General features: G+C 39.4%; 1 protein-coding gene across 1 annotated transcript; it reads left to right on the top strand.

Moving 5' to 3' along the window:
• Positions 1-3,829: 3,829 nt before the first annotated feature.
• Positions 3,830-13,730, top strand: LOC311079947 (regulator of G-protein signaling 20-like; the record flags this gene model as incomplete). The annotated part of the gene is made up of 4 exons (XM_084109673.1): positions 3,830-3,960; positions 6,086-6,166; positions 8,127-8,361; positions 9,697-13,730. Coding segments are annotated over 4 exons (633 nt in total), but the record flags the coding sequence as incomplete, so codon positions are not given.
• Positions 13,731-13,855: the final 125 nt, after the last annotated feature.

The following is a 13,855-nucleotide window of genomic DNA, read 5'->3' as shown; positions in this document are numbered from 1 at the left end:
AGTTTGAACATAAAAAGGCTAAAAGTTTTTGAAATGTTCAGTGCATGTGTGTGTGAGGTAAAAGAACATGAGCTCTTGAAGCTCCGCCCCCTGTGCCGGGAGCAGCAGCTCATTTGCATTTAAAGGAACAGACACAAAACGGTGCGTTTTTGCTCACCCTCAAAAAGTGACAATTTTAACATGCGATATAAAAATATCTGGGGGGTATTTTGAGCTAAAACTTCACACACACAAACTCTGGGGACATCAGAGACTTATTTTACACCTTGTGAAAAGGGCATTATACCACCGCTTTAAGCCTTAGTATTGCTCTCGTTGAGAAATGTTTATACTGTAAGCACTCTCAAAGAATAGTTTAGGAAGAAAATAAAAGGTTTATTTGATAAGTTCATAATATTGAGAGAAAGACATTATCAGACATAAACACTATTAGACAGTAATTTGCCTCTCTGTGATAAAACTTTGGGCTTCAATTAATTCACAGGAAACGAGAGAGTTGTTGGCTATTTAATTGTCCCTTTCCACGCAATTAAAGTTGCATTCATTGCTATAGTAACATTAGGCTTCCATCGTGTTTTCATTCCAAATTATCACTGGACTTTAAATCAAATATTAGCATTTTATTTGAAGTGAAAATAAGATAACAATGGTCATGTCATGGAGAGTGTGTTATAAAATGTTATAAATATAGTTAAATCCATCTATCTTTCCTCCAGCCCACCCTTCCATAGGTGCCTAGAACTGGGCCTGGAAACAAGGCGCTAACAAGGAACAGGTGTGAACAATGAATCACTATGGGAACTAATGAGGGTAACTATGGAAACAATCAAGGCAGCTACTGAAACAAAAATTAAAAAACTGGAACTAAACACAGGAAGTGAAACACTGGAACAAGGGGACAGAAAAATACCCTTAAAAAGCCCATATATCAAAACCAAGGCTGAAATATTAAAAATATTATACCCTATAATGGGCCATTTGTAGAGGAGTCCAAAACCATAGTGGACTTATCGAGTGCGCACATTCAATCCCATAATGCACTGCATCAACGAGTGAACAACTGATGTAGGCTCAACGGCTGTCCGAATTCACTCACTCGTTTTCATTCACTCCTTCAAGTGAACAGTATTAGTGGACAAGTGTAGGGAATAGTGAGTGAGGGTTTAGGGGGGATTTCGGATTCAGCCCAAGAAACAGAAAACCAGGGAACGTCTCTCACCCAAAAATGAAAATTCTGTCAGTAATTACTCACCCATGTTGTTTTTTATTTTTTTATTTAACCTTTGTTTAACCAGATAAAATCAGTTGAGAACAAGTTCTCATTTACAACTGCGACCTGGCCAAGACAAAGCTAAACAGTGCGACGAAAACAACAACATAGAGTTACACATAGAAATAAATAAACATACAATCAATAAACCAATCCATATACAAAAAAGCAAAATTTAGTACAAAATACAATTTAATTAAGAAAGTAGGGCAATAAATAGGCCATAGTAACAAATAAATTACACATTTACACTAATGTGTTTCACCCCCGTAAGACCTTCGTTCATCTTCGGAACACAAATTAAGATATTTATGATGAAGTCTGAGAGCTGGATCACTCCTCCATAGGCTTCTCTGTTATTGAAACTTGCCAGCCCAAAAAGTTAGTAAAGACATTGTTAAAATAGTCCAAGAATACAGTAGCTCAATCTTAAGTTTATCAAGTGTTGAGAATACTTTTTATGCGCAAAACAAGCAAAAATAATGACTTTATTCAACTCTTCATTTTATTCAACTCTTCATTTTCCTCTGAGTTCACGTAGTGTAACGGCACAGCGCTTCTGTGTTGTACGTCAGAACGTAGGCTCACGATTGGCCAGCATCCCACACATGACCAGCGTCGGCCAATAGTGAGTCTACGCTCTGACGTACAACACAGAAGTTGAAAAAACTTGAGGGTAATTACAGACAGAATTTTCATTTTTGGGCGAACTAACCCTTTATGTTCCTCCTTGCATTCAGTATTTGGCCCATTATTGTTTGTGTGTTTCTGCTTCCAAATTGTCCCGCATCATTGCGGATTATCTTGAGTTTATTTTGTGTTAGTAAAAACACTTCTTTTTGTAGACTCTGTCTTTGGACTAAAACATGACATTAATGATATCTGTGTTGGTGTGTGTTTACATTAGAGTGTGTATGTCTTTTTTTTTTGAAAACGCAGAATACATGCAGTGCTGTAAATTTTAACCGGTTGGTGCAAAAGTATTCTAAAAATCTAAATAATTTGTCATAAGGAATTATGGTATAATTCTGGCCCACATATTGAAAAATACAATTTGCAATTCCTTTTGAAAATTTACTGGAAAAAAAACTTTCATACAGTGGTAATTCAGAGGTGTTTAATTTGTTACTAATTGTAATTAAAATATTAAAGGAAATTTACATTAATGATTTTTTTTTTCATTCTCCTGCAGCTCTAGCTTCCAGGTAACATTATTTAAATTCTTCTTTATTGTTCTCTCTTCTCTCCCTCGCTGTTTGCTGATTAACTAAAGTAAAATTATTTCACAATCAAGAGGATAACGAATAATTTATGCATGACTGAAAATGCTAAATTTTAGACAATTTTTATCCCGAATACAATGCAATTTTCAGCTAATTAGAAAAAGAAGAAGAAGAAGTTTTATTTATATCCTCAAGATCAAGATCGATACATTTATATTTATTTTTTAGGATAAACCCCTTGAGATGTACCATCTCGTTTTCGAGGGATCCCAGGGGAAACATTCCAGTACATTTAAAGAAAAGAAAAGAAAACACCAATTAGATATATTAGATTATGATACTGACTGTACTAATAAGGGTTCGCATTATTACTTTGCACAAAACCTTCCAATAAGACAATTTAAGCGTTGCATGAAACACCATATGTGATGATATGCGCGCGCCAGAGCATCTGAAGCAGACTGACACGCGCATGCGCGCGCGCGTGAGAGAGCTGCGAGCGCACAGAACGAGAGCCGTGTGTTCGTCTTTTCTGCAACACACATGGTGAAAAGGTGAGTTTCGTTATTTTGTTGTAATGTACGTGTGCATTATTGCGTATTGTGAGGCAAATCGGTATTAATATGATATGAGATTCTGCATCCATGCGGCTCGTCTATAGGCTGATTTATGTCGCGCAAACAGCATTCCACATACAAATATAATAAAATAAACAGAGACAGAAAAATGTATCGAATGTCAGTCATTGTGTATACAGATAATCATGATTCAATAAATAAATTGAAATCCATTATGATTAATGAAATGTTCATAATGAAAGATGCAGCTGATTTGACTAATTAAACAGACATTATGTGCATGACAGTCCTTATTCGAGGCATTTGGCAGTAATTGATCAATACTACAAAAAAAACCCCGTAATAAACAGTTTCTAAATGATGATTATAATCCTAAAAGAATGGCTGTGGGTGTAAACAGCATCTGTTGATCTCAGGTGTTGTGTTGTAATTGTTCTCTCGGGATAAGAGTGTTTGCTGTGTGTCTCCGGTGTGTTGTGGCATGCAGGCCTCTTACACCTGAGGCCTGATTCATTTAATTAAGCATGATTAAGCGTTACAAGTGTTAAATGTGTTGCACATCTCCTGTGTGAAAGCATCTGGTGAGCTGAAAGTTGTGTCTGCAGCTGATGGGCTCTGAACTGGTGGAGATGGGAAAGAGCGCTGAACACACCAGTGGAGCGCAGGACCCCGACGGCTCCACACACACTCCGGCCCGAACCCTGGACTCGTCACACACTCCGTCCCGAACCCTGGACTCGTCACACACTCCGGCCCGAACCCTGGACTCGTCACACACTCCGTCCCGAACCCTGGACTCGTCACACACTCCGGCCCGAACCCTGGACTCGTCACACACTCCGGCGAACGCCTGCTGCTTCTGCTGGTGCTGTTGCTGCAGCTGCTCCTGGTGAGGAAACACTCGTCTTTAAAGGGATAGATCACCCAAAAATGAACATTAGCCCATGATTTACTCAAGTCATCCATGACACTCTTCTTTCAGACGAATACAATCAGAGTTATATTAAAAAATGTTGACCGGAAGCTAGTTATTTTAGTCAATGAAGTTTTAAATATGGATATTTTTCTTACACAAACACATCACTTCAGAAGTCCTTTATTAACCCCCGAGAGCCTGTGGAGCACTTTATGATGAATAGATGCTCTTTTATGATGAATAGATGCACTTTTATGATGGATAGATGCACTTTTATGATGGACAGATGCACTTTTATGATGAATAGATGCACTTTTATGATGGACAGATGCACTTTTATGATGGATAGATGCACTTTTATGATGGACGGATGCACTTTTATGATGGATAGATGCACTTTATGATGGATGGATGCACTTTTATCATGGATAGATGCACTTTATGATGAATAGATGCACTTTTATGATGGATAGATGCACTTTTATCATGGATAGATGCACTTTTATGATGGATAGATGCACTTTTATGATGGACAGATGCACTTTTATGATGGATAGATGCACTTTTATGATGGACAGATGCACTTTTATCATGGATAGATGCACTTTATGATGGATAGATGCACTTTATGATGGATAGATGCACTTTTATCATGGACGGATGCACTTTTATGATGGACGGATGCACTTTTATGAAGGATAGATGATGGATAGATGCACTTTTATCATGAATAGATGCACTTTTATAGCCTGACGTCGTCATACTCAGACTCTAGTCAGAATGTGAGTCTGATCTGCTCCATTGGGCTGTGATTAAGGAGCGTGTTTCAACTGAACCAGGAAAGAAAATGCCTCTGCACTCAATGGGATAGACCTACAGCCAATAGAGTAAGTGACGTGTGTTCTTCATTCATGTTTCCGATCGACAAATGCCTTGATCGCGGTTCTCTGTTCCTCTTTTAAAATGAATGCGCGGTCGATATCTTCATAACAGATGCGATGGCAGAATCTACACATGATGTTTCATAAACAAAGTTCAGGAGGAGCACGTTCAAATAATCAATCCAATCAGCTTGTCATCAAACAATTACCATGTCTACCCTATCAGCATGAGAGGAAGCATATATATATTTACTCTGTCAACTCACCTAACATTCCTTGACAGTTTTCAGCATCCCTCCACTCACTCTCGGCTTGTTCTTCCACAGCCAGGAATACGGGGGGGAGAACTTTGGGTTCGGGCCGAATACCGATCCCGCCCTCTCCTCGGACAGCACGCCAAATATGCATTTATTATATCTGACTTATTTGTAAGTGTGAACTCGTGAAATCTCAATTCTCCAGCGGCAACCATCTTTGTTGTAAACGAATTCAACCCAAGCGCTCGTTGGTGACGTGGATGATTACGTTACTGTTGATCATCTGTCCATCATCGTATAAAGCCCGCCCTGACAATTTGATTGGTCCAAACAGCTCTGGTTCGAGCATAATTGCTCCACAACGGATCAAGTCCAGACCTAGCATCCAGGCTAGCACTTTTATGGACTTCAAAACAGAAACCGGCCATTCACTGCCATTATAAAGCTTGGAAGTGCCAGGAATTTTTTTTATATAACTCCGACTGTATTTGTCTGAAAGAAGAATGTCATACACACCTAGGATGCTTGAGGGAGAGTAAAGCAGGGGCTAATTTTAATTTTTAGGTGAACTATCCCTTTAATCTCCAACGTGTGTTCATGAGAGAACGACGACACGGGTGTTGTGTTGACGCAAGAGCAGACATTGTTTTGTGAATGTTCGTTGAAGATTAATATTTTGTAAAACATTGTTTTTACAACTTTAGGTAAACTTTGATATAATACATAATATTCTCTGTACAATTCAGGTGAAACATTTTTTTGCAGCGGATTTTAAGCGCACTGAAGAATAAGTCTAGTGTGGTTGAGATATTTCACTGTGTGCTAGAGAACTTCATTAAGGCTAATGCAGACTGAGCTTAGGAGTACATCTCGTATTCATTAGGAGCCTCTCCGGAGACATTCAGGCGTCACAGAAAACATGTTTTTATAATGTGTGTGTGTGTGTGTGTGTGTGTGTAGTCTGACAGTACGCTCTGCTAAGGAGGAAAGAACTATGACGACGATCTCAGAAGAACAAGAGGAGGCTGATATCGAACAGATGTGAGTTGTGTTATAAGTTAAAAAAGTAGTCGCTTTTAAGTACATCCCTCTTGGGAATTTTAAATGGGTCATGACATGCCTTTTTATTTATTTAATGTTCCTTGAGGTTTATTTTTAATGTTAGTAAAGTTTGTTTTGAACAAACAAATATATATTGAACATGAAGATGAAAATATTTTCAACCCTCATTTTGCCTAATGGTTGGAATTGTGATTCATCCCAGTTACGGGAGTCTCTTGAATGACAACACAGCAGATCTACAGAGAATGAGCTCGCTGCTCAACCTTCAAATACTGTTTAGCATTAGCTTTAGCTGTGCAGCGCTTTCAGAAACCCTCCTCCCTCCCCAGCTCCACCTGTATAGCAAATAACACACAAGACCTTGTCTTTATTGGACACAGTGTGAACATGCACTCCGGCACAGGAATCTTCCCAAAGGAATTGAGGACCTACAGACGTATATGGCGTCAGAAAGTGATTCATGACGTTCTTCAAGTGTGTTCGGCACTGTTACCAGGATGCAAAGTAGCAACAGTGATGAACAATCTGTACAGCTGTGGACCTTTAGAGAAACCTTGTCCAACAGTTTACAGTGTTCACCAGTGTTTTATAGGGCAACACCTCTAATCTCGGCTCATTAATTTGACACCTGTTCTCCTTTAGAGAATCCATTAGCCTTTTTCCTCTCTGTGTGGTGAATGTTTACACTGTGTGTTCAATAAAGTCATGAACATGTATCGATGGTGTGTTATGTTCTAAAGCAGAGATAGTGTGTTTTCCGGCGATCCGTGTTTTCACTGTTATACGGGAGGGGGAGTTATTACACATCTTCTGATAGAGTACAGAATCCCCAGATCCAAAAACAAGCGAAGAAGAAGCAGAAAAAGCGATAGAAGTAAAATAACACGATCATCAAACTTTCAACAGCGTATAAATAAAAACTGCGTAACGTTCCTGAATGAAATGTGGAACCCGTGAAGGGTTAGCGACTGAAGCTTTGAGGTGTTGATGGACTCGATCGACTCCATCTGTGTTTGATCATCGCTCTGAATCCCATCCGGACGAAGTCTTCTCAGCTTTTTTCATGCATGAAGCTAGAATAAAATGTTTGTTTTATTGTTTAAAAGCAGATGATCTGTTCTTTCTTTTTTTATATATATACAGCGGGGGAAATAAGTATTGAACACGTCATCATTTTTCTCAGTAAATATATTTCCAAAGGTGCTATTGACATGAAATTTTCACCAGATGTTGGTAACAACCCAAGTAAGCCATACATACAAAGAAACAAACAAAAATAAGTTCAGAAATTAAGTTATGTGTAATAATGTGAAATGACACAGGGAAAAAGTATTGAACACATGAAGAAAGGGAGGCGCAAAAAGGCATGGAAAGCCAAGACAACTGCTGAAAACTTACAGTAATTAAAAAGCAATCCAGCCCCCTGTCAGTGGAAATTAATAGCAGCTGGTTCAGTCCCAAATGATGGCCTACAAAAAGGTCTCATTGCCAAGGTGTCACACAAGACACATCTCATGATGGGTAAAAGCAAAGAGCTGTCTCAAGACCTTCGCAACCTAATTGTTGCGAAACATAATGATGGCATTGGTTATAGGTGCCATTCTAAGCTTCTGAATGGTCCAGTGAGCACTTTTGGGGCCATAATACGGAAGTGGAAAGACAATCATTCCACCATAAATTTGCCTCAACCAGTGCTCCTCGCAAGATTTCTGATAGAGGAGTGAAAAGAATAATCAGAAGAGTTGACGTGTTCAATACTTATTTCCCCTGCTGTATATATAGCATGTTCAGATATTCATACAACACAATATTCTGGGAGCCATGAAAGTTTTGTGAAAATGATGAACAATGCTGGCGCTGGCTGGCAACTTCTTAAAGAGCACCGATGGGTAAGAGTTAAAGATCTGTTCCACATGTCCTGATGTCCCGTCTCCTCTAGGCCTCCGCTCACTCTGGAGGAGGTCCAGTCCTGGGGAGAGTCATTCGAGCGCTTGATAAAAAGTGCTCAAGGTCGTTCGCACTTCCAACAGTTTCTCAAGTCTGAGTTTAGTGAAGAAAACCTGAAATTCTGGCTCATCTGTGAGGATCTAAAGAAAGAGACCAACAAAACCACGGTTGAACAGACTGTGAAACAAATATACGAGGACTACGTCTCTGTAAAGTCACCAAAAGAGGTATATATAAGCTCATTTCCACATGATAACTCTATGCTGTGCTTTTGCTTAAACTTTTGTTGTTAAACATGAATATCTATAGACGCGTTTCCACTGAAATTACCCCGAACAATTTGTCCCAGGAACTTTTTCTCCAGACCTGTTGCGGTGTAAAGTACCGTGAAGATTAGGCAAATAGTCCAGTGACGTAGGACTACTTTCCAGTCCCCGGTGGATTTCATCCTCAGAATTTAAGCGTAATAAAGCCTGAACCTCATCATCGGTTATATCTTTTAAACTCCATTGTTGATTCGAATAGCAAACAACTCAAGGGGCGTTCGCACCGGAGGAACCTTTTCATAGTTTCTAGAACTATTGGCGGAAGTACCCGGGTATTGGCGTGTTCGCACCGCAGGAACTAACGATTTTAGTTCTAGGATCTCCTTTTGGAGGAACTAATTTAGTTCCTACTTCAGAGTCGGGTCTGAACCAGCTCTATAGGAACTATCCGTGACGTTAGTGTTCGCTGATTGGCCGAACGCACGTGAAACACCAGCACACGCCATTTTAAAAAAAGACACAGATTATAGCCTATATATTTACTCCAGAAACTAACTCTACGAACATGTAAAATAGTGATAGATGGAGCTCTCAACCTTTACGCTGAGGAGAAAATCCAACACAACTTTGAGGAGACCAAGAGAAACATGATTATGTGTGTTTCTGTTCGACTAGCAACACTGGACATCAAACACACGGCAAACGCTAATACCTTTTCATATACTGTCTACTTTGTTTGTATAACAGTTCTATCTGATAACGTATTAGACAGGGCTGTTAGACAGATGAACACAGAGAATGCAAACACTGAGCTCAGGCTCTGGCGTTCTCAGTGCCGTCAAAATAAAGGTCACAACAACAAGCGTGTCTTACATCACTTCAGAGTTCCTACTGGTGGTGCGAATGCAACCAGGAAAACGTTCCTAAAGGAACCATTAGTTGTCGGGGAACCACCCTAGATCTACCCGGTGCGAAAGCTCCTTCTTACTGCACGCATCGCAAAAAAGATTTTTAAAAATGGCGGTTGAAATGAAAGAGTCAAACTGCGTGGTGTCAGCCAATCAAAATGCGGCATTAATTCAACCAATCAGCATGTTCAGAGCCCAAGTCCCGCCCCTGAAAGCTCCTGAAAAAGTAGTACCTCGCATGCAGGGACTTTCTGAGGGGGAAGTTCTTACCTGGAACTTCATTTAGACCTTGATTCCTGCAGTCGAAACACACCTAAAGTCCCTAGTTCCCGGGGAAAATTCCTGCAGTGGAAACACGGCTCATGATTACCTGTGTTTGTGTATCCAGGTGAGCCTGGACTCGCGTGTGCGTGAAGTGATCCACAGCAACATGCAGCAGCCGTCCTCCTGCACGTTTGACGAGGCGCAGCAGCAGATCTACGTGCTCATGCAGAGAGACTCCTTCCCTCGGTTCATGAACTCCAGCATGTACGCAGACCTCCTTCAGAGCCTTCAGACGCCCAGCGAGTCCTAACACACACTTATGCACATACACACTTCAGACACGCTTCCCTGTAGACCTCTTAGATCCCTGTTTGCACGTACCTTTCATCCCAGGTGATCAGGTCAGACAAGACCCATCTGGGGTCTCATTTATAACCGTTGCGTCGCACAAAACAGAAAGAGCCGTACGCCACTTCCCACACATACGGTGTGATTTATAAAAACAAACTTGACGGGAGAATGTGCAAGTACATCTGTAAGTAAACTCTGAGACATGCGTACGAACATTCTGGAGACGGAGCAGTTTGGCGACACCAATGGAGATCTGAGGGACTGATGAAGGAAAACCACTTTAATATTCATTATGAGTCCTGATCATAAATACAGTGATGTTCACAATAACAGTTTAAATACATCAACTAGATTTAAACTATCTAATATACACATTTAGATTAAATATGCCATTCTCATTAATGGAGTTAAGCACTTAAATAAGATGAAATCATTACCGAGAAGTTATAAAAAATGTTAAATTCTAATAAATAGAAGTATTTGTAGTGTATGCGCTGCTTTTGAACACTTTTCCTGTCGCATGCTGAGTTTTAATGTTTGCTCAGCGCTTGATAACAGCAGAACTCGTGCTCTGAGAAAATATTTTCACGCAAATAATGATCAATAATGCACAATAAGGCCTATCTGTTTCCATTACAAATATAAAGCAAATTAAAAATACTATTCGGCCAGTGGAAAAGATTGAGAAAAACTTTCTCTGAAATGTGTTTTATACTATTTGATTTATTTATTCAAAAACAAGGCAAGGATAGGATAATAAATGCTTTTAAGCGATGTAATGTGACGCACATCCGTATCTCATATTTTCCCAATGTCTTGTACCGTTAAACGTGGTATCACGTGGATGAATAAGCATATGCAAATGATATGCAGATGAGGATAAGTATAGTAAAACAAGGCGTTGTAAGCTCATATGTGGTTATTTCGGGGAGGAGACGCATGTTCACAATCTTCCGCTGACTGGGATTATAAAGGGGATTTTGCGCAGGTTCTGGCGTACGCACGGTTTTATAAATGAGACCCCAGGTATTTACACGATTCTCAAATGCATCTACTTTTATTGCATTTTGTTGACCGAAGGGTCTCAGATTTCGTGCTACATACGTCATAGTACTGCAAAACACACGCCTAATATTCATGTAGGTCCCCAGAAACCGAAGCATGAACTCCACAAGACCTCTGAACGTGTCGTTCAGGGACGCTTTGAGAAACTACTGAGCATCGATATTCCCCAGATCTCAATCCAATCGAGCATCGATATTCCCCAGATCTCAGTCCAATCGAGCATCGATATTCCCCAGGATCGTGACCCCAGGGAGTGAATTCCTGGACTCAAAATGAACTCCCAATGTTTCCATTGAAGTTTTGAACTTCAGATGTGGTTTGAGTGATCCAGTCACATACGTATATCTTTGGCCCTATTTAAACTTGTGAATAGATTACATACCAGGGCCCAGTTGTTCAAAAAGATTCATCTGGATCAGAATGATCTGGATTTGAAAATCCCACGTTTTGCTATCCAGGATCAGGGAATCCATTTGATATTCGTGCCTTTTAAAAAAAAAAATACTCCTAGTACAAAATTCCTAGACTGTTGGTCCAAATTTCACCAAAATCGAATCGTATCATCTTCAGACCATGCTGGCAAAAAGTAATGGATTTACTACCAGGTTTTGGATTTGAAAATCCCACGTTTTGCTATCCAGGATCAGGGAATCCATTTGATATTTGTTCCGGTTTTTCAAAGCAAATTTGGATTGGATCCGCCTGATCCAGAAACACACCTTTTCAGATTACCAAATCACGCTCTACGACATGGTGATAGGAAAAAATTTGAGATGGGGGATAAAAAATAGTTTTAAATGCTTTTGCGTTCTCCCAGAAAAGTTTTGTGTAGCGTTCACCCGCGAAACTTTGCGTTCGCTCACAAAGAACTTTTGACTGGTTCATCTCTTATGATTGTAAAAAAATACACAAAAAACCCCACTTTAAATTAAACACACATTTTGTTTGATATCTACAGCTGTTTGGGGATTATTTCATGGCACCAAAATCTGTTTTTTTATTCTACTGTATGCTACCGATAAGCTTAATGTCTACTGCTAATTAGGGGCCAAACACTGAAGGTGTGTAATCGTTGGCGTTTTTATTCTTATTCTTCCTCCGCTCTGGGAGTCTATGGCAGCCCATTGAAGCGCTTGCAGGAAAGTTATGAAATTTGGCACACTGATAGAGGACAGTCTGAACTAAACACTTTTGAACCATAAGGGCTAGAAACGATTCTTTGGCTCAAGGCGACTCTATTGCCTATGACGTCATTTTCAGTCTGGGAAATTCTTCCGCCATTTTGAATTTTCCTGAAAAACCTTTTTCTAACTCTTCCTAGACCGTTGCTCTGATTTTCACAAAAATTTAACCAGATCAACTTCAGACCATGCCAACAAAAAGTTATGAATTTAAGTTGATTCGAATTGACAGTTTCAGGGCAGTGCCACCTAGTGGTCAGGAGATATGAAAACTTACAGGTTTGCTTATTTGTTTGGCCAAAAAAATCACAAAATTTGTCTCTTTAGATTCGGTGCAGAAGTTTGAGCATCAGCCATTTTGATCTTAAAATGCTATATTTTACGAAAGCGTAACGAAACTCTATACGTGTCTTTGGCACCATGCCCTGAAGGTACACAAAAAGTTTTGAGACAGCACCACCCTGTGATCATAAGTTATAATGAAATTTCCAAAAAGGCTAAGAACTTTTGATTAAATTATGCTATGAAACTGGTCTTAATTGATTCCTTGGGTCACGCTGAGAACATTAATACCAATTTTGCCCCAGTCTGCCAAACTTTCTGTCCACCATTTTGATTTTATTTTTAAAAATACTTTTTCGAAATCTTAGACTGTTGGTCCGAATTTCACCAAAATTGAATCGTATCATCTTCAGACCATGCTGGCAAAATGTTACGGATTTCACGTCGCTAGACGAAACGGTTGTCGAATTCCGCATCGACATATTTAATGGCATGATGCCAAACCGGCTCTGAGGCTTTATCTCTCAACGCTTTGGCATATCGACACCAAACTTTGCTTGTGTCATTGTCACTTCACTCTGAACACACATCAGTTTGGTCACAGCGCCACCTATTGGTTTAAAGTGATAAACCATTAAATCATTACTAGTGACTGTATTTATGATTAAATCATCTTAAAATGCTCGTTGTTGATGCTTTTTTAAAGCTCCAGCCATGCAGTCATGACTTATTTTTTGGATCAAAGGTATCCCAATCTGATCAACACAAACTGATGATTTGATCCAGATCAAAGCCAAGATTGGATTTTGTGATCTAATCTTATTTCAGAATACTTTTTTGCCAAAATCCTATCAGATTCCTTTTGAACAACTGGGTCCAGGTGTAGATGAAGCCTTAGACACACTTGTAAGTCATTCACGCTATTTAAAAAGTTGTTGCATTACTCATAGTTCAATGTAAGATATTCTATCTGTGCTCGGATATACACTTAAAATGGCAGAACCGTGATTGTGCCTTGCCTCACACACTAGGATAGGCTTAAACAGGAGTCATGAAACACTGGTGCTTCTATTAGTCTCAGTCTAGAGGATTTACCATTTATATGTGAAATGAGATAATGAGATCTTGCACCTCCTCACACCAAAGCAGGACTGACATCGATCTGTGGAGATCACCATCTCATCTGTTTATGACTGGATGCAATTAATGCATTTTATAAACTTATGTATACTGTATAAACTGTACAAAAAGAGAAAAGTAACAATAAAGTACAAAAAAAACCCTGTTTTTAATGTCCCATGTGCAATCCTTGATTTAAAAACAGAATTAAAAACTAATCCAGAATTAATCCTACATCTAAATGTAACCTAATTTTAACACTATGGACTGGAAGTTGTAGGATGT

The sequence above is a fragment of the Abramis brama genome (genome assembly GCF_963993115.1).
Source record: "Abramis brama genome assembly, chromosome: 3".
Classification (NCBI taxonomy): Eukaryota; Metazoa; Chordata; class Actinopteri; order Cypriniformes; family Leuciscidae; genus Abramis; species Abramis brama.
The sequence above is the reverse complement of the archived record's forward strand: the minus strand, read 5'-3'. Positions and strand labels throughout refer to the sequence as shown.